We start from the raw sequence: 20569 nt of genomic DNA on the forward strand, positions 1-20569 counted from the left end.
GTACTGACAGGAGCGCATTTTGTTTCAGTGTGTCTCTTTGTCGGTGGGAGGTAAAAAGGAAATGCGGAAAACTAAAACACTCACCAGCTCAACGAAAGACAGCCCTCCGTAGCTGTGGGCCATGATGAAAACATTCTTGGCTGCGGCTTTGGACACAAAGTGGTCCCACACGTACAGCACGTGTTCCTCCGAGGAACCATTTTCCTGCAACACAAAAAGTCTAATGTTATATCACTAACAAAGAACACTGATGTAAATCATATGAGCTTGAAGGCTGTCAACTTACTCAGTTGTGCAACTACAAATATACAAACATGTCTGCATCCAGTAAGACTGGAGCATCAATCGAGTTATCAAACTCTTTTAATTCAATGCTACAGCATCAAATCCTGCACCTCTGGGCCAGCCAAAAAGGAAAGGTATGAAAGAGAAACAAAAAGTGGTGGTGGCCGGAGGGGATTCTATAAAGAGCCACACTTTGGTAAATCAATAAGTCTTGCATATTGCAAATGCCCTAAATGTAAAACTCAATAGGCTGGGTGACGTAACGTTTAAATCTTAATTTGTGGCCTGCTGCTGAATCGATGGCCCATCTATACACCAGTAGAGGCATAATGGGAAGACACTAGGGGAAGGTCAAAGGAAAAAAACACAAGGAGGACGTATACACATGCATAAACAAAACAGCACAGTTTCGCACCAGCGAGGACAATCACAAACCCTCACGTATGTTCTCACTCTCATCTGCATGCACACAATCACACACACACACACACACACACACACACACACACACACACACACACACACGCACACACACGCACACACACCACACACACGCACACACATGCAGGACTACGCACACAACCAGAAGGCATGTTTAATTAACCAGAGACGTAGGCGATTATCCAGGGCTCGAAAGAACAATAGTAAAAGTACAGGCGAGAAAAGGGCATCCATTAATGAACTTGTGACATTGATTCTAGACTTTGATTTCCTATCAAACTGTCTGGTTCACAATAGAAATCAACAATGCATTCCCACAAGAGGTTGCACCACACATGGAGCTTTGTCGACTAGAAACACCTGTATCCTTAGATCACAACACCACGCTGTATTTAAGATAGCACAATGCTGGATGCAAACACGCTATTCACACACAATCCTTTTTAATTAGCATACATATATATATACATACAAAAATAATATATTGAAACAAACAAACAAACACATGGCCTACAGAGAATGAAAACTCATCTGTTAATTGAGTGTCAAACGGTTCCATGTGACTCCAAAACAAATAATTATGGATATGAGGTAAAGGACAGAGGAGGTGTCTTAAGAGACTCTCTTGTTAGTTTCCATAAATGTGTTTGCATTTCACAAAGTAAGACGGTATATTATCAAAGAAAGATAATTACTTCAACATTCCCTTTTCTAAAGCTGGTAATTGAGGAGATGGTGTAGAACAAACACACTACATACAATATGGTTGAAACTTTACCTTATATAGAAAGTAAGGTAACTTGTGATTTGATGAGATGTTTTTGCTTGTGTGTACCTGTGTGTACAAAGTGTGTGTGTGCTTCCACTATTTGATGATGTGCTGCTGTGTGTTTTTGTTGCTGTGTTTGTCTAGAGGTAAATTAACCTGTCAGAGTGTTTGTGTTTACTGCTAGATTAGCATGAGGGGGTTGTAGTGTCAGCACCCACCTCAATTCACAGTGTGATGCAAGAGCAGGCAACTCCGCTCTGCCCTGCCCTTCTGCCATCAGTGCACCCCGTGTGTGTGTGTGTGTGTGTGTGTGTGTGTGTGTGTGTGTGTGTGTTATCCTACATGCACGGAGATGCTGGCTGAAGCAGAGTTGTCTGTCTGAAAGGCTGTGACATCAAAGTCCTTTGAAGTCTCCCTCCTCTCTCCTCTGCCATGTCACCCTTCATCTGTGATGCCCATTTCATTAGCCTGCCTCCCTCCCTCCCTCACCCCTTCCCTCTCTTCTACCTTCTTTTTCTCCTCCGCTGTTCCCACCTGCTCTCCTTTACACTCCTCCGTCTCCCGTTTTGTCCACCTCTCCACCCACCCTTTAGTAACAATGCCCGACATGGAGACATTAGGCAGGGTTTGCTTCTGTACATAGCACCTTTATGTGTGTGTGTGTGAGAGTGTGAGAGAGAGAGAGAGAGAGAGAGAGAGAGAGATTTTCTTCCTTAACAATCCTGCTGACATCAACTGATTGCAGACAAATCGTGTCAATGAGTGATAACTTACATAATGAAGAGAAAAGAGGAGCGTTTTATATTTATCTATATACTTTCAATACAAATAATTAAAAGACGCATATTGCATAGTTGATGTCTTAATGGTGGCAAATTAGTCTCCCCATGCTCCTGACTCCATCACCCAACCTAACACACAACAACACACAATATTTGCCTCCACCCTCAGTGGCAGGCAACAGAGTGACTGACTACCTGGCATGGCAGTGTAGTGAATTATCTAAACAGCATTTGCATATTGTTGCAATTATTTCCTGGGGTTAATTAGCTGCAGTGGAGCACACCGCCCTGTGAGACCGGCTTCCTGTCACCAGCTCTCACACAGTATCTTAGCTTATTTATTTATTTCCACAGTTTCTCCTCGCACTGTGTATGTACGTGTGTCTGTGTGTGTGTGTATCTGCCAGCACTGTCAGAATAGCATCCCAACTGCACACCTGTTGCCAACATCTTTCAGCCATGACTGTCAAGGGACATATGAGGGTGTGTGCAGTTTGTGTGTGTGTTTACCAAATATATGGTGATCCATACTGTCCCCTCAGAGAATATAAAATACGAATCTGCGTACTAGACAGTCTCAGGACCAGAAAGTCGCCAGATGCTGACAGCTAACTATTATGAAAAATATATAAAATGGCAGAGAGAGCTAGAGAAAAGGAGAAAGTAGACAGAGAGAGAGAGTCCGTCATAGCTCTCAGCTCTGGACCTGGAATTCATAAACATGTAACAAAAAAGCTTGAAATATAAAAAAAATACTGAAGCTGAGTATATTCCACACAGAAATGGCCCAAACAATATCACTGGAACCTTTTTAGAAGTTGCAAGAAATAATTGGATTTCAAGCAGGTGAGTGACAGATGCCGGCAATATAACAATCACTCATTCAAAGAGAGAATTGTCTGAGGAGGTCAGAGAGAAGAGCAACAAGTCCATCTCCAGACCTTGATGTTCCTGTGTCCACCGTGCGCAATGTTATCAAGACGTTTAAGGCCATGGTGCTGTCACCAACCTCCCTGGAAGAGGACGCTAGAGAAAACCTGCTCAAAGATTGCAGCATAAAGATGCATAAAGATGCATAAAGATTGTTTAAATGGTGGAGGAAGGACCTCGGACAACTGCAGAACAGATTCAAGTTGATCTCCAGACACAAGGTACAGTACCACCAGTTCAACTCAGACAATCCATCACCAACTCAATTGGCAGGAGAACCAGGAGGACCCCACTACTGAGAGAGACACACAAGAAAGCCAGGCTAAAGTTTTCCAAAACCAAGCGGCAACCTCCGGTTCTGAAGAGTGAAGACAATGCAGAAGTGCCTAAAATTTGCCTTTCCTCTATTGGCCATCAGGGGACGACTCCTGTGGTTTCAAAAATAAGTCAGATTGTATGAGTGTAAATGAGAAAATGACCTCAATGGTCTCAATCGCTAGTTTCAAGTCTTCTTCAATACAGAATGATGTCCATTTTGTAAATTATGGTCCTATTAAAAGCAAAAATGGAAAATAAAGCAGGGTTTGCTCTAGGGCGTGGCTACCTTGTGATTGATCATCTAAGATGACGATAGCCAAAATGCTGAACTCGAGGCTTCAAACCTGCAGAGACCAAACCAATGGGACGACGACTCTGTCCACTTCTTAAAATCTGTCTTTGGCAAAAACACACCTAAACACGCCAGAATCCTTCTAGGAGAATGTCCTGTGGAGATACGAGCTTTTTGGTAAAAGCGCAAAAACTCTATGTTTACAGAAGCCCTGAAAGGAAATAACACTATATGTATGTATATATATACAAAAATGTGGTTTTAGCCAAGTGCCTGCTAGCCAATCAACAGACTTCTGATTATGCGTTTCACTTGAGTCACCATAAAAACTGCCAGCTAGACAACCTGCTACACGACATTGAGCATGATTATCTACCCCACTTTTAGTCCGTAAGTGGTTCCAACTGTTACTCCTTTGTTGAATGTGTTTGCCTTCCAATTGTCTAGTTTCAAGAATTTGTTCAATTTAGCTCTTTCCCTTACTTACACAATAACAACTCACACTCCAAAATCACAAATAATTGCATGCACACAGATGCAAACTTGTGCACACACACTCAAAAGTTGTCCAATACTCGCCCCGTGTTTATTCACTGTAATGAGAAGCAGGGAGAGGGGAGTGGGAGAGAGGAGCGCGCTGCAGCCAGAATAACAGTCCCCAACGCCAACACAAACGCAGTGTCTGACCAACACAGGAAGCAATGAATCTAACAACATCAACACACTCTGACAAACAACCACTTCAGACCTCCCTGCACCTCCCTTCTGCTCCTCCTCCTCCTCCTCCTCATCCAAAACACAAAAAGACTTCAGAACACTTTGGAGGAAGCTGGAATTTCAGGTTGGGAGATGGTGAGCAGTGTGGACCGGAAGGAATTTAGTGGGTAAGAGCCATTATACTTCTTACACTCAAACTTTTCAGTGGGAGCCAGAAGTGTCAGGACAGTGTCACGGGATCCCTAAACAACTTTATCGGGTTTGGACCCTTTTGCTTGGGCAGTACTGGTTTTAATCTTGCAAGAATTATATCAAGGGGTTAGAGTGAGAGCTGAAGTAAAAGTACAAGTACTACAAACACACATCACACAACAATACCATGAGACAGTTGCTTCCTGCATGAGAAAAGTTAGAAACAAATTACTCAAATTACAGCAGAGCTTCTCACACACACACACACACACACACACACACACACACAAACACACACACAAACACACACGCACTGACTGGCTGAACGATCTCTCTCAATCTCTCAGTCCGCTCTTGCTCTCAGACCACACACTGGGTAAACCCACCTGCAGCCCCAGTCATTATACTGTTAAATATGTCCTGATCAAAACAGGATTGTTTTCATTTGGCCTAATGATTAAATATTAAATAAGCAATGTACATAATTGCATGTTTGGTGTTAGCAGAGAGGTTATTAGAGTAAGTTAGTTTGTGTTTGTGTGTGCGTGATTGCGTACATGACTCTGCGCACACAATTAAAAAGTGGGCCTCAACGACACCTGTTTGCAATTGCAATCTAATCAATGTCTGGGACGTGTACTCCTTCGCCATCTCTTTTCCTTTTTTCTGTCCCCTCTCGTCTTTTCCTCCTTTACTCTCTTTACTTTTGAGGCCGACAGAGAGCTGAAGTTAGCTAGAAGCTGTCTGGGAGCTGATGGGTCTGCTAGAGTGGGGGAAAGAAAGGTATGGAGCAAATTAGTGGCAGAGATGGGAAAATAATGACTGTGGCATTGTGGGTAATTAGCAAGTATAGTACCTATGGAGAGTTGGGAATATAATGATGTGAGAAAGAGACAGAGAAAAGTGAGAACGAGGTGAAAAACGTGTGCCAGACTAACAAGAGGGGGAAAACTGTGTGCGCGCGTGTATGAGAGTGCAGAGCGAGAGAGAGGAATGTGTAGGTGTGTTATTCGACTTTGCAATGAACGAATATACAGTATGAGGAGAGAGAAAGTGAGGGAGAGAGAGGGATGGAGGGAGAGAAAAACTATAGCGTCCGTGTCGTCCCACGTGCAGATTAGCGGGCTCAGACTGTATACAATGAAATAGCATGACCTTGGTGAGGTCAGTCTGCTCTGACAATATTTGCCTGGGCATTGTTTCAAATCAATAACTCATTAACAAAGTACAAAGGAAGTTGCTGTGGGTTTGTGAGAGTCTTTATTAGAAAAGAGCGGCTGCAGGCCAGAAAGGTCATCGCTGTGACATCTCTTCTAGCCTCGCGCTGCCGCCCGGATTGTCAGGTGAAATTACTGCGAGCCATTAATTGACATAAGGCAAAGGAGAGCGGGCAGGCAGACAAGGCTGTGTTTGTTCCAGGATGACCCTGAGGTGCTGTGTTTGTGTGTATGCGCGCATGTGTGTGTGTGTGTGTATGCGCGCATGTGTGTGTGTGTGTGTGTATGTCTTTATTCGGGTCAGCCTGTATCCACAATGGGGTTGTGTGCAGAGAGAGAAAAAGAAGGAGAGAGAGAGAGAGAGAGAGAGAGAGAGAGAGAGAGAGAGAGAGAGAGAGAGAGAGAGAGAGAGAGAGAGAGAGAGAGAGGGAGGGAGCGAGCTCAGTGGGTGGGGAGGTGCGAAGGAAGCAGGATGGATGTGTTTGATGGTTGACCTGACTAGAAGATTGGGAGCAGGGATCTGAGACCACTACACTGGTTCTGCCTTGAGCAAACACACAAACACAAAAGGTATGTGTTCTCACATACAGATGTTATGTACTACACGTAACACTAACAAGCACAAAATCTAACTCCCCTTTAAAACTTTGAGAAGTAAAACGCATTCCCCGTTACACTTATTTTCAAACACAATCAGATAAATCTGAATGTATGTCCACACACACACCACAGTGTGCTTGTACTGTGGCCTTAACATGAAAACGTAGCTCATAAAGACAGATACACATGCACACAGTTCAAAGCTTTTTCCTCTACCACACTCACACAGAGATACACACCCAAATACAAAGATGGCATCCAGCCAATTTGCTCTCTGCAGCAAGCAGGTGAGCTGCCCTCTAGCCCTGGTTATTGACCTCTCCTCTGACCAAGTTCAGAGGTTAATCAAGTCCCTACCTGTCCTTGGATATGCTGAGCCTTACTTCTCAGCACAACCACCGGGCAAAGGTTAAATAAACCCTGTCTGTATAATTGCTTGTGGGCCACAGAATGGGGCAAAGGGGTGAAGGTGACAATGAGCATAAGCCCAGTCCCATAGAGAAACGCTGTAGCACCATGTCAAATACAATTACCAGTGTGTGTTCTTGTGTGTCCATGTCCTAATGTTTATAATCAAGTTTTGGTGTGTAAGTGTGTGTGCATGGTGTGTGTGCGTTAGCGACTCCTCAGGACGTTTTGTAGTACAGTGTGAACATGGGGAAACAGGACGTCATCTGCTAAACACAGACAAGGACAAGGATCTCAGTCTGCCCCTGTGGACAGCTGCAGCTGGGAATAATGGGGTCTTGGAGAGGCAGGACCTAAATAATGGATGCCCCTTCCTTTAGGAAGCACACTCTGAACAATCCACAACAATCAGATAAGTTGAGACAGTACAAGACATCCGTCAGTTGGAGACCACAGTACTCCAAAGTCAAAAACTGAAGGTATGATATGCAAAACAAAAAAACTAACAAACAACAACAACAAAACTCTTATTTCCTAACTTTAGGAGAAGGTCTTACATCAACTATAACCAGAGTGAGAGGTAAAAAAAAAAAAAGAGAAAAAAAGCTTAAACACAAGGGAATTAAATAATGCCTTGAGTGGAAACACCAGCACACTGAAGGGCCCCAATATGTGGTTTGATTGTGAAAAAGGAATACTTGTAGAGAAAAGGCCGGGAATGTCATAGTGAAAGCATTCAACGCCCACCAATCTCAAATCATACAGACATCTCATTTTTGAAGTTGCACTGAAGCTGAATTTAGTGGGAGAAAAAACAAACAAGGAATAGCTTCAATCCACTAGGTCAAAATGCTATTGGAGCGAGGGCCTCTCTGTCTATCTCTCTCTGCACAACCTACAATGTGAGATCCTAAAAGGAAAAGCATTAAAAAAAACAACTAAGGGAGAAAGAGAGAAAAGTATTCCAGTCATTTATAAAAATAAGTGGTGCTTAAAGAAAGGCGAAGCTCTGTTTTTTGTCCCCTTTGCTCTTTTTTTCCCCTTCTTCTTTCCAGGGCCTGCTGGCCTAATCCCAGCCAGCCAGCCTTGGGTGAACTCTTTGGAAGCTTCTTAAGCCCATGAATGTGCCTTTTGTTCCTGCCATTCCTCCGCTTGGCTGACAGAAAATAGCTAACTGGATTACTGCTAAAATTCAGAGTAAAGTGAACTCCCAAACTTCTATAAGGCAAAGTGCTAACCCCCTCCCCGCCCCTCCACTATCCTCATCAGCATCCCTCCGATCAGACTTTCTTCTATCCTTCCATCCCTCCTTCTGTCCTCTCTTTCTCTCTCCCGCCTCCACCATCATCCCCCTAAACATGGCCCAGTGGTGTGTGATCTGGAGGAGAGGAGAGGGATTAGATAAGGTTGAGAGGTTGCACACTATGAACCCAAGGCTAAAAAGTAAGAATCCTAAAAGCAGTTAAGAGCTTATTAATGTGTGTAAGGAAGCGTATTAATCAACTCAACTCTATAAGGGAGCTGGCGTGGCTTGCATGCGTGTGTGTCTGTGTGTGTCAATGTAGTAAAAAAAGCACAATGTAAGTCTTATAGGTATAAATACAGAGCAAGACGGGTGGTAATTCAAGTATGGTTTATGGTATTTCTGTTATATTTCATTATATTACCAAAGAGTGGAGGTATATATTTGAGTGTGTGTGTGTTTCTGAATGGCTGTGTGCAGGTGGTCTGGCAGCTCAGCGGGAGTTAGAGTGAGAGTTTTAGTGAATAAAAAAGGTGTGTGTGTGTGTGTGTGTGTGTGTGTGTGTATCCCTCTCCTTCACCTCTGTTAGTCGGAGTGGGTGGTGGATCAAATCAAACCTCTTTAGCGGGGCTGTTTTCATCTTTTTGAACAGTACCCACCCAAGACACGGGCCCTCACACACACACACACACACACACACACACACACACACACACGTCAAAACCTTAGTTCTTTTTCCACCTCCTTTACTCTTTTGTCTGTCGGTATGTGTGTGCCCATGCATTACTGCATGTGTGTTTTCTGTGTGTGTGTGTGTGTGTGTGTGTGTGTGTGTGTGTCCTGAGTGTGTGTGCATGTGTGTGACAGCTTACTCTGGGGCGGACAGAGGCAGAGCAGGGGAGAGTAAAGCAGTGCAGGAGGAGGCGTGGACGGTAGAAGAGAGGTCATACACACTAGCATCCTGCTGACTTCTGGGTCAAAGGTCAAAATTCAAGGGGCACCAACACAGAGCCAACCTGCTAACTCATTAATCTTTATCCCGAGTCTTGCAATCCCTGCATCTAAGGAAAAGTGAATTTGGCTGGAAAATCTAAACCTTCTACATGACCCCTCTACTTTTCTGGCTTATGAGGATCATTTTGAATTAACCTGCTAGTCTGAAAAAAACATAAAGAACGCATTTCTTTTATAAACCAAATCTTCAAAAGTGCCGCAACGCTGGATACTGCACTATTATAGGGCTGCTAAATCAATTATCAATGTGCTAACTTATATTAAGCAGATGAGGAACTTGACGTGACACTGGGCTGGTGTGTAATATTCTTCAGTTACTCATTATGATGTCTGTCCACCTCATGGAGAGAAGCCAAGACCGTGAGCCAAGTCTCAAAAAGACACACCACTGCTGCATGCCGCCCTGTCTCAATGCATCTGACCCTGTCCAGCATGCATTAAGCAGGCATGGGGAAAGCAAGCTGAGCCCAATATCAAGATGTGAATAATATTGCATGCTTCCTCAGTGGATAGGGGAACCTTGGTTGGGACAGTGTTAACGATCGCACAATGCTAACGTTACTGAGTGTTATAGATTTAAGGCAAGAGGTAGGGAGTAAGAGTAGAAGAGAAATATATCTATATGGAGAAAAAAATCAATCAAGTTACACTTTCAAAATAAAACAATTGAATACAAACTCCTATTGACGTAAGTCGAACTAAATGTAGATGGCAACACATGGACATATTGATACACGCGCACGCACGCACACACACACACAACTAGGATATGATACAACAAGCTCACATGAAATAAGCAATGGATTTTAACTATTGATTTTTGGTGTAAAATGAAAAAAACATATAAGTTAGTTTGACTACATGAAAAACATGATGGAGTGTTTACCAGAAGAGTTTCATGTCAGTTTCACGTCAGACTGTTCACCAGTCTGGGAAACCACCGCACAAGCAAAGAAGTGTGATAGAGTACGATAGAACTGCGGCTAATTATCCCGTATTAGAGTGTGTGTAAGGGTAGTGCCATGGGGGTGAGAGGAAAAAAAGCCTGCGTTGACAGCTCACACACCGCCCGCTAGTCCCAAAACATCCCTAACTCTTGTCAGACACCAGAGACTGACGCATTTCACACACACACAAACCCACACACACACACACACACAAGGGTACATGCACTGCTGTGATGCTACCGCCATCAACAAGAGTAAGACACAGATAATTGATGAGGACACTTGTCTAATATGAAATCCTGTGATGGGAAAAACCCAAGCTCAGTGTGCCCTTAATCTTCAAAATCTTACTGAATAAGAGCTTTTAAGAGAGCAAAAAATAAATGGCTAGACCCCATTGAGGAGGCAAATTAAGTGAATTCTGTTGGCAGGGGCAAAACAAAAGACATCTATGCAGAGGACAACATTGTTTTAATTTCTCATCACTTATACCATATTTATTTAAATGGTTGCTTCCTTTGTTTGACCACAACGTAAACTGGCAGAGTCTAGTGTATGTGCAAAGCATAAATGTGTGTGTGTGTGTGTGTGTGTGTGTGTGTGTGTAATTAGGGGGTGTACAGTCAGTGTAGCATGATAAGAATGTTGCAGTGTGTTTGCAGAGTGTGTGTTGGGGAGATAATAATCCCAGCGGTCAACAAGAGTGAAGGGCCAGAGCTACACTGACCAGCCCACCATCTGAGAGAGAAAAAGAGAGGGAAAGAGGGCGAGGATGAGGGAGAGAGGGAGGTAGCCATGTGGTTAACACTTGCTCACTGAGAGGCGACTGGCGCACGGCCAACCTCTTCACACACAGGCTGACCACACAAGAGCCTCTCTTTCTCCCTCTGCCTCCCATCCTCCCAGCCTCCCATCATCCCTTGTTACCTAACATTTCCTTCCCGAGCTTCCTCAGCTAGCTGCCTCCCACCTTCCTCGTCCCCGCACCTTCTTCCCACTTTTATCTCTTCCAAACTTGCCCAAATTCCTCCCTCCCATTTCCTCACCTATGTCTTTTCTCCTACCTCCTCCCACGACCCAAAACTGTCGGTCTGTCCACCTCCCCCATCGTGTCTGCTTTTGACAAACATCTATCCTTCTGTCCCTCCACTGCGGCTTTCCAGCACTTCCTTCCTGCCTTCCTTTTTTTTCTCTCCTCCCTCCTTCCCTCCCTCTCAGACTTACCCGTACAGGGATCCGTTCGGTCTCCGTCTCCTTCTGTGGGTTACGGTACTTCTCATAAAATTCTCTCTTCTTTTTGCCCTCTTTATCATCTTTGCGTTCCCTCTTTTCAGCGGGTTCGTCGGAGGGTTCAGTAGGAGAGGGCAGGGGGGAGAACATGGCTGGCTTCTCCACCTCCAGGTAGTTCTCATTGGGGTTGAGCACCATCACACCGTAGCCCTCCTAAAAAACAGATAAGAAGCCACAAAATCAGAATCATGTTTCATGTTGCGTTTAGTATTTATAATATTTTATATATTCATTGCTTTCATTGCTGTAGTATAATATAACAAACTGTAAATGTATAGACCTTCTATTATAACAAAGTGCTGTATAATATAATATATAATATAAAACTAAACTAAAAAATACAGACTATACAGACTCTATACTGTATATGAAATATAATAAATATATCTTTGGCAAAAATAATGATGAATGTGTGTGTGTGGTGTGTGTGTGTGTGTCAGAGAGAAAAGGAGATCTGTAGAAAATTCACATTAATCAGGCACCAATGATGATTGTGTATTTGTATTCCTTTTTAATTCCCAAAATTACATTTTGAAAAAAATTACATTTGAAATGCAGAAATAAAAAAATAAACCTAAAATGTAACGTTTACAAAACAGTTTTTGTCCTTTTCTAGTTTGTTGTTTTTTACTAACAGAAAGAGACAACATTAATTTGGTCAAACCTACTGAGGAAAGCTGATATAACACTGCATGATAATCTCCGCTACATTGAAGCTTAAAAACTTTCCTGCTCAGTCGAGGTCTGATAGGAGCTCAAGTGTTTAAGAAAGAGCTTGGTAGTGGATATCTATGAGGAAATAATAACATAACAACACGCAGATTGTGAGACGACTGGGGTAATAACGCAAATCCAGACTGAAAGAAATGCTAGAGAAAGAGACAGAGGAGAGTGTGTCACTGCAAGGACAAGCCTGGGAAGTAACTGGGGGATTGAAATTCAGCGCCGGTGGTTTCAGTCGGTGAGTAGCATTTAGTGACTCCAAAGGCCATGTGTCACTTAATATCAAACCCAATCGATCCCACCATCACTCAACAAAAGAGTTAGCCACAACTGCATACGTATCTGTGCATGTTCATGTTATTGTGTGTACAGGACTTCAAACCTGTCAGAACGTCTAGAAATGTTTCAATAAATGTGAAAGTTTTCACACGGAAATTATATGTGAATTAATAATGTGAATTAATAATTATATGTGAATTAAAAAAGAAAAGAAAAGAAACAGAAGTGGTTATAAAAACAAAGAATGACATAAGTGAAACGCATTGTGGATATAAGGAGGTTTTCTTACAGCCTTTGGTGACTGCTTCAACTCTGAAGTCACTTTAATTAACTGTTTATTGTCAAAAGCACTCTGAAACTAAAGCAGGAAATGGATGGATTCCTGTTACACTTTCCACACACAACCCCCATTGTCATACACATTCACACACCCCAATACTTATACGCCTGTGCAGACACACATACACACAGAAAGAAACACACTAAGGAGTACCGAAGACATCAGGGCTGGAAAAAAAGAAGTGTAGGAGATGTGAAAAGGAGTTAAGAGAGGCAGTGTCACTCAACTTCCTCCGCAAATCGCCATCACACACACTGTCCTCTCAAGGCGGTATGTCTCCTCTTCCGTAATAAGTGTTAACATGCTTGTCTTCCGTTGGCGCAGCATGAGTGTGTGTCCCTCCTGTGCCTATCGACATCAAACCTGCCACACACCCCTTCCCTTAGCACCTGCCGTGTGTTGACAACGGCAAAATGACACGTTCTCACTTATTCAGATTATAAAATTAGTTTGATTCTCACTTCCTTTCAAATTCAGACAAGGCTCTCCTTCCCTCGCTGGACATATTTGTGATGTAAAACGTATGAATATAAAGATCAGAAACTTAAGACAGTATTTTCAAGCCAGAAGAAAATTGGACATGATCAAATTGCAAATTATTACATTTTAGAATTAAAATCTAAAATGATTTTACTATTACATTAGCTTTTACTTAAAATTCAACAGATGTGTTTTGAAATTCTAATTCCAGTTTAAAAAAGATCCCTGCGACAGAACCGCATCTGCGTGATGATGGAATGAAGTTTTGTATTTTACTCCAAGGTACAGCAAGTCTAATGGAAATTTAGCAAGTGATTTATGACTTGAAAAAAAACGACATGTCCACTTTATAGTTTGTATGCAAATTCTACGTAGATGATATTTCTTCAAACATGGGGATTTTTATGAGTCTGTGTGTATATATGTACAAAGGAAAAAGGGAAGTTGGAGAGGAAATAGATGAGGATCTATTAGTGAGACTTGATTCAGCCTGCAGACATCACTGAGACATTTGCACACAAATACAGAAGTTCAGACACGCAAGCACACATTCAGACAGATGGATCGGCCGATGAAAAAGAACAGAGGAAGACAGAGAGGAAAGAAAGAGTGAGAAGCAGAGAGGAAGGATTTTAGATTGATGGATAGATAAAATGATAAGACAAAGATAAATAGAGAAGGAAGGAGAGACAGGGAGATGTAGTACAACCAGATCGACACCAGCTTTGTGCCACTGCCCACTGGTGGCAGCCTGATAAAATAACTGACAAGACAAGTTTAACCCAAGGCAGCAACATCATGAAAACAAGATCACATTTGAAATCAATAAATGATTAAACTCAATACTGATCAGTACACATATTTATGAAAAACTAAAATATGACTAAATGAATGCAGACCGCGCTGTCAAAATATGTCCTATAAAAGAAGGACAGAATGACAGAGAAAAAATAACAGAAAAATCCTCACACCTAACCACCATCACATCACTTTGTGTGCATTTCTCCTTTCCCCTAATCCTGGTTCACAGGGCCAAGAGTTAATAGTTTAGCAACACTGGCCCACATGTTCTAATGCTAACCCTGAGTGGCCTACAACCATGTTTAGTCTCCAGTGCCCTTACTGGTCAATAACCCTTTCTGGCCTTAAGCATACTATTGGTAACCTCAAGTGGCCCGGTTCCTAGCCTTTAGCGTCCTTTTGCTAACCCTGAGTGGCCTGTAGCCCAAGGCCTTTCTTATGAAGAGGCGAACACACCTAACCGAGCTAACAGTGCTAACCCTTTCAGCTGTCCAGTCACCCAGAAGGACATCGCTGTAAAGGCGACTAGTGTTGTCGTACTTAGTGTGGAGATGACATCACCTCTATGTCGGAAACCATCATTTATTTGAACACAGAGGTCGAAAGCACTGCTCTCCCTGTCCAGACACTTCCTCCTCTTATTCTTCTCTCCATCAACCAAATATACAACCGAGTCTCGGCTGATGGACTGAGCACGCACGCTATTGTGGAAAAATGTATATATATGTGAACTTCAATTAAAATAATTCTCTATTATAAATGTGATTCTTCTATCTTTTTATGTTTAAAAATAAATAAATTAAATTGTATTACTTACTAGTGTGATTGTCTAATTGTATATACCAACCTATGTACAAAATAATACTATTTAGAAGAAAATATATGATATTCAAATTAAACAGCACAATGTCAACCCTTACCCCAAAATCCCACAGAACTAATTTCTCCCACAGAGCTAATGTTCATCATCCTAGTCTTTGCTAAATCTCTCCATACACCATTGTAGCGTTAGGTCATTCGGTCTTTGTGTTTCTAGCTAACTGCTAAGTCTCTCCCACAAACGCACACACACACACACATACTGGTTACACCTGCTAAATCTGATCTTTGTGTTGTGATGTGCTGTCAAAGTGTGAATCTTACACAAATGCACACTGCAAACCTTGGGTCACCCTGCTTTTTATACCGCTAAATCTCTCTCTCACACATTGCTAACATCGGGTCACTTTGCCTTTGTCCTATACACACACACCGTCCCAAATGAAACACATACACACGGTCCTCAAGCGTTGGGTCAGTCTCGTCTTTCTGCTGCAGTATGCAGGCTAAGTCTCTTCCCATGCCCTGTGGGTGCCCCTGTGCCACCACCACACTGCGTTCCTGCCCTGGGGCCAGCGGTCAAGAGGGTCGCCCCGACCCCTTTGGGGGGGGGGGGTGCATCCCACCCCCATCACCCCGGTCCGGACGCTCCTTAGCTCTCCTTTGTCGGCCTGTCCCACACCAGATAGCACAACAAAGGCTGTCGCTGCTAAGGAAACCAGGGCTCGTCTCATCATCGTGATGAAACCCTTCCTCCGTCGCCGTCCGACCTTCCCACATGCAGCATTGTGTAGGTCTTTGAACACCCACATGCTCGTTACTATCTCCATGGTATTGAGAAAAATGATAATTTAATTAAAGAAAACATATGAAGCTGCAATATAAATACTATATTAAGCATTATTTGTCATTTATGATGACATAACTGAAGTCATACTGCACTGTCTTCACAGTATTGTCAATACTCTTTGATGACAATGATGTGCCCTTTGTATGGTCAAATTAGATGCCGCTTGTCCACTAGAACTTTGATGGTAACAGATCATTATTTTCCCTTTCAGTCACATTATTTGGAAAGAAAGCGGATAGTGCGTGTGTCTCCGTGTGCGAGTCCACATGCAAGTGAGTGCCCAAGTGCGAGAGAGAGAGTAAATAAGATGTCCCTTTAAGACAGCAGCACCTCTATTTTTCCAGTGGCGTTGTAATGAAATGAAATGTGTCTAATGTGTGGGATCGGGGAGAGAGGCGGCCGGAGTGAGAGGGTGTTTCATCTGTGCATGTGGAGCTCAGCGAAGCTTTGATGTGAGAGCTCTCATGTAGTGAGCAGGGCTTTGGGCACAGGGAAAAGGACAGCACTTGACAGGTACAAAGCATGGCTGATAGCGGTCACGGGTGCGTGCAGTGAGGAAAGTGGATGGTATGGTTGCATGAATTTGAGGTTGTATGTGTGGCTGTTTGCTGAATAGAAGCATATAAATGCTCTTCTTCGCATTGCACTTGCATTTTAGTGCATTTATGTATCTGTGCATATGCATCTTACATCTTGAGAATCAGCGTGTAATCTATAGGTTTCCATTGAAATTGGATCTCGGGCAGCTTACTTTATTAGTTTTGTGTGAGGAGTGGGGCAAACGGCGCTCCCTTTTCTCAACAGCCTTTGCTCCGCTTCCTTGTTTCAGCAACACGCCGCTCCCGATTCGCTGCTCAGGCTTGACTGACAAGGGAGAAAGGGTCACCCTGCATGGCATATCCAATAAGATGAGGAGGAGGGGAGGAATGTCTGCAGGCTACAGTCTGGTTCGAGATCTAAACGAGGCACAATGGCTGACCGGGAAGAAATGCTAAGTTGGAGAATAAGCGAGAGCAAAGCATTGGCATCATCATTTGTTTGCATTTCAGTTGCTAAATTGATGTCAAATACAAGTACAAAACTCCTGACAGAGAGGAGGAAGATGGTAAAAACACAGACTGTTCCTCAATAAAGAGACATGAAGGAGCTGAGAGGGAAGGTAAATACTGTAATAACAAGTACACTCTCACTCTCCCTCCCTGTCAGGGCCACCCTGCTCTGTGTGACCTTGCCTGTCTCCGTCTCTACGTGAGCTTTTTTTTTTTGCATGCAGGGTCCCTTTATCCATCAGTTCCCCCTCTTTTCTCTCTCTCTATTTTTCCCACTCCTCCTCTCCCTGAGGCTGAGATACCACACAGATCGCACAGTAATGTCAGATTATGTCACGGTGCCCCCTTTCTCATTTTAACAGAGCACCAGTCTGGAGACCCCCCATACCCAACCGAACACACAGCGATGTTTCTCTGAGAGCAGAAGGGTGGGACAGCACTTACTGTACCAGTGGGGCTATGAAAAGACATGCGTGGATCTTAGGGGTGAGAGTGGATGAGACGGGATTGTCATCAGCCTGTCAGCACAAAATCAATCATCCTCTTGATAACTAGCGATACCCAGGGGCCATGCAAGTACTTGCGGAGGAGACCTAAAATATTATTATCATAGTTTCCTTAAAAAAAGACAACATAATGTAACAATTGATAACAAGCTAATGGGCTTAAATTACACCTAAATTGGGTGGCATAAATTGCAATACATACACATGAGATACGTGAGCTAAACTATATTTTTGATGCTCTGTTCAACCCATGTATGTTCAAGCAATCAATTGAAAAGCCAACACAAATGTTGACATAAGAAAAGTAAGACAAACTGAAGCTTCATCTCCCCATCTGCCCCCTGAGTTAATTTCAAACAAATTGCCCACTGCTTGGGTTTCTCCTCTTGTAAAGAGTACACATTTAATTAAGTTTCTAAATTCAACTTTTCACTTCAAGTTCAAAGACTGCGTTCCGTGTTGGCTTCCACTAATGTAGTCGTACACTAATTTGGTCAAAGTAAATAAGACTCTGTGGTAATGATTATCTTTTTCTTGATCTTAATGAGCACAAATAGTTTAGGTCAGAATAAGAGTCTAACCTTTTGAGTTAGTCAAGTAGTTTTGTCTGAAACAAGCGGCAGAGTTTTTAACCTTGGCATGGATGTCTGGGCTCATTTGGATATTGTTTATATGTAGAGCTGAATATTTATAAATGAGTTCAAAGAGGAGCGGTGGGGTGGAGGAAGTGAAGAGAATAGCACAGCTTCAGATCCCTGATGCCTCTGTTTCTTTTCATGCTCGCATTTACATTTCTTTCTCTCCGTTTCACTTTCTATTTCTCTCTTCCTGTCTCGCTCCTCCCGACCTGTCTATTTTCAGCACCTTAGTGAAAGGATAGACATAAAGACACTCAAGCAGACACTGTTGAGTAACTCACTCAATGCAATGCCAAAGCCAGTTTATGCGTCAATTATTTGCCATACTCGACGTCTGTGGATCTGTGAATTTGTTCAGTCACTATCCCTGCTCAATAGTTGATCAAGCATCCGAGCGTCTGGACAGACAGTGCCACGTAAATATACACACACACACACACACACACACACACACACGTACACTGACACGCACATAGTTCGGAGGCCTGATTCATCTGCTCTCAGCACGACACACACAGAGGGAGGTGCAGGGTTGGGGCTGGGGGTTGTTAGATTGGGGGTGGATGTAACATTAATCACCTTCCAGGTGGAAATTGTCAGAGCTATCGATTGTGCAAGTAAATGTTACACAAGTCATTTGTCAAATTTTTACAGAAGACCAGCGTGTCATTCGCAGAGACACAACTGTGAATGTTAACTCAGCAACACTGATATTTTAAAGCTGTCTCACAAGATGTGTCATCAGCTCCATAGCCGCTTAGAAGACATCCAAATATCCGAAAGATGAAAGTTTGATTACATCTTTTTACATTAAAACCTTATACAATTCGACAAAATTAAACTAAAAAATCCCAAAATGAAATGTTATGATAAGCAACGTCTCAGCCAGCAATGTCGCTTGGGCAGATTATCAAATCACCTGCATAATAAACAAACAATATTTCCAGTGTACTTTAATATTAGAGTATCAAACATGTGCTTGCCACATACACAGCAAAGGAAATACAGTACGCAGGAAGAGTCCTCTTCCCACAGAGGGAAAGCTATGGGGAAATAAATACAGGAGGCTTATTCTGATGCCGTTAGCATTTTGATTTATATATTCTATATTGTCTCCCCTAAGCATACACATGTATTTTTAATGAGGGCACAGAGAGATATAGATCATGGAATGATAGGTGCCTCCATATCCTCCTGCCTAACTATTTAATGTATAAATCAGGGAGAGAGGTGAGCAGAGAGGGGGGAAGCTACAAAAAGAGGATAGGTGGGAGGAGAGGAAAGCATCCCAGGAGCAACCCTGTCCTGAAGGCCAGTAATAACCGTGCACGGAAGGAAGGAGGAACGGCAAAGCCTGAGTTCAATGAGCCTAGGAAGGAAGGAATACGATGCTTAATGAAGATGATGATCATCATCATGATGATGGGTATGAAAGACAAAGTATTTGGCCGCTTTTCAAAATCTCATTTATGAACGAGACTAAACAAAAATAAGGCGTCTGACCTCTGCAATGAAATATCCATCTATGTTGATCAAGATAAAACTGAAACTAAATTACAACAAAAAGGAGTCTGCCTTTCAGTTCGATTGAAGTAAAGAAATTCCACCACCATGTGAAATTCTTGAAGAGCACCGTCAATGAATGTTTCTACTTCACCATCTGGACAGGTAGTTAGCGCGTCAACACACATGAACACACACACGGTGGGTGCGAGGCGCATTGGCCATATGTACAGACTGCGCTGGTCGGGGTCAATGGCAGGACACATCTAAACATTGTAGACACATGAACATATGTATACATGCATGCACAGGCCTCAGCACATATATATCTCCATGGTAGAAGAAGTCCATGTGTGTATGCCACAATACATTTCAATACATTTGTTTCAATATGTAGTTCCAATAGTTGCAATAGTTCCAAATTCTGATTTTGACTGCTCGGTTGTGATGAAAAATGGTTAGGTGTGCTGGGTGTCATCTACCAGTAACCGGCACTGTGTTTGAGAATAATGACACCATGCTGTTGCGTTCGGGGTATTAATCTCACTGAACATCACAGGACCACTATGACCTCCGTGGGTCAAAGGTCAAAGAGAAATCCCCTCACCCCTGCCCTGTTATTGTGACCTAGGAGGGAGAGCCACAGAGAGAACTGGAGGTCCTGTCGATGTTGCTGTGTGAGGTGTGTGTATTTCATGTTAAGTGTGACCTTTCATGAGATAAAATGTACTTGATGTGGTATCGTGAGAGTGTAACAAGCTACAATCATGCAACCGACAATAAATGAGAAGACCACAGTATTGACACACAAGACACAACCGTAATGACACACACACACACACACACACACACACACACACACACACACACACACAGTACAACAGTCCAAGAGTCTGACCTCTCTCTAAGTGGAGCTGCACCACAGATACATGAGTCAGAGGAGGTCACCACAGCCAATCACAAGCTGTGTTTGAAGTGTGAAGGGTAAACACTGAGGCTGCTCTGTCCTGCCATTTACTCTGCTTATTTTCACAGAATGTAACCTAGAAAAGGGGTGGCAGAGAATATGGTGTGGCTGTGTGTGCATATGTATTTATGTATGTCTGTGTGTTCCAGCACATTTTCCATAGTGTCAT

General features: G+C 42.9%; 1 protein-coding gene across 1 annotated transcript in view; it reads right to left on the reverse strand.

Moving 5' to 3' along the window:
• The window catches only part of arb2a (ARB2 cotranscriptional regulator A), a 142517-nt gene that overhangs the window by 73857 nt on the left and 48091 nt on the right, over positions 1 to 20569 (reverse strand). Inside the window, exons 7-8 of the mRNA XM_079160880.1 lie at positions 11380 to 11598; positions 85 to 204 (exon numbers count right to left, since the gene is read on the reverse strand). Of these exons, the coding sequence (XP_079017006.1) occupies positions 85 to 204; positions 11380 to 11598 (339 nt within the window). The remainder of the gene's footprint in view (positions 1 to 84; positions 205 to 11379; positions 11599 to 20569) is intronic.

Source organism: Pholis gunnellus (assembly GCF_910591455.1).
Source record: "Pholis gunnellus genome assembly, chromosome: 6".
NCBI lineage: Eukaryota > Metazoa > Chordata > Actinopteri > Perciformes > Pholidae > Pholis > Pholis gunnellus.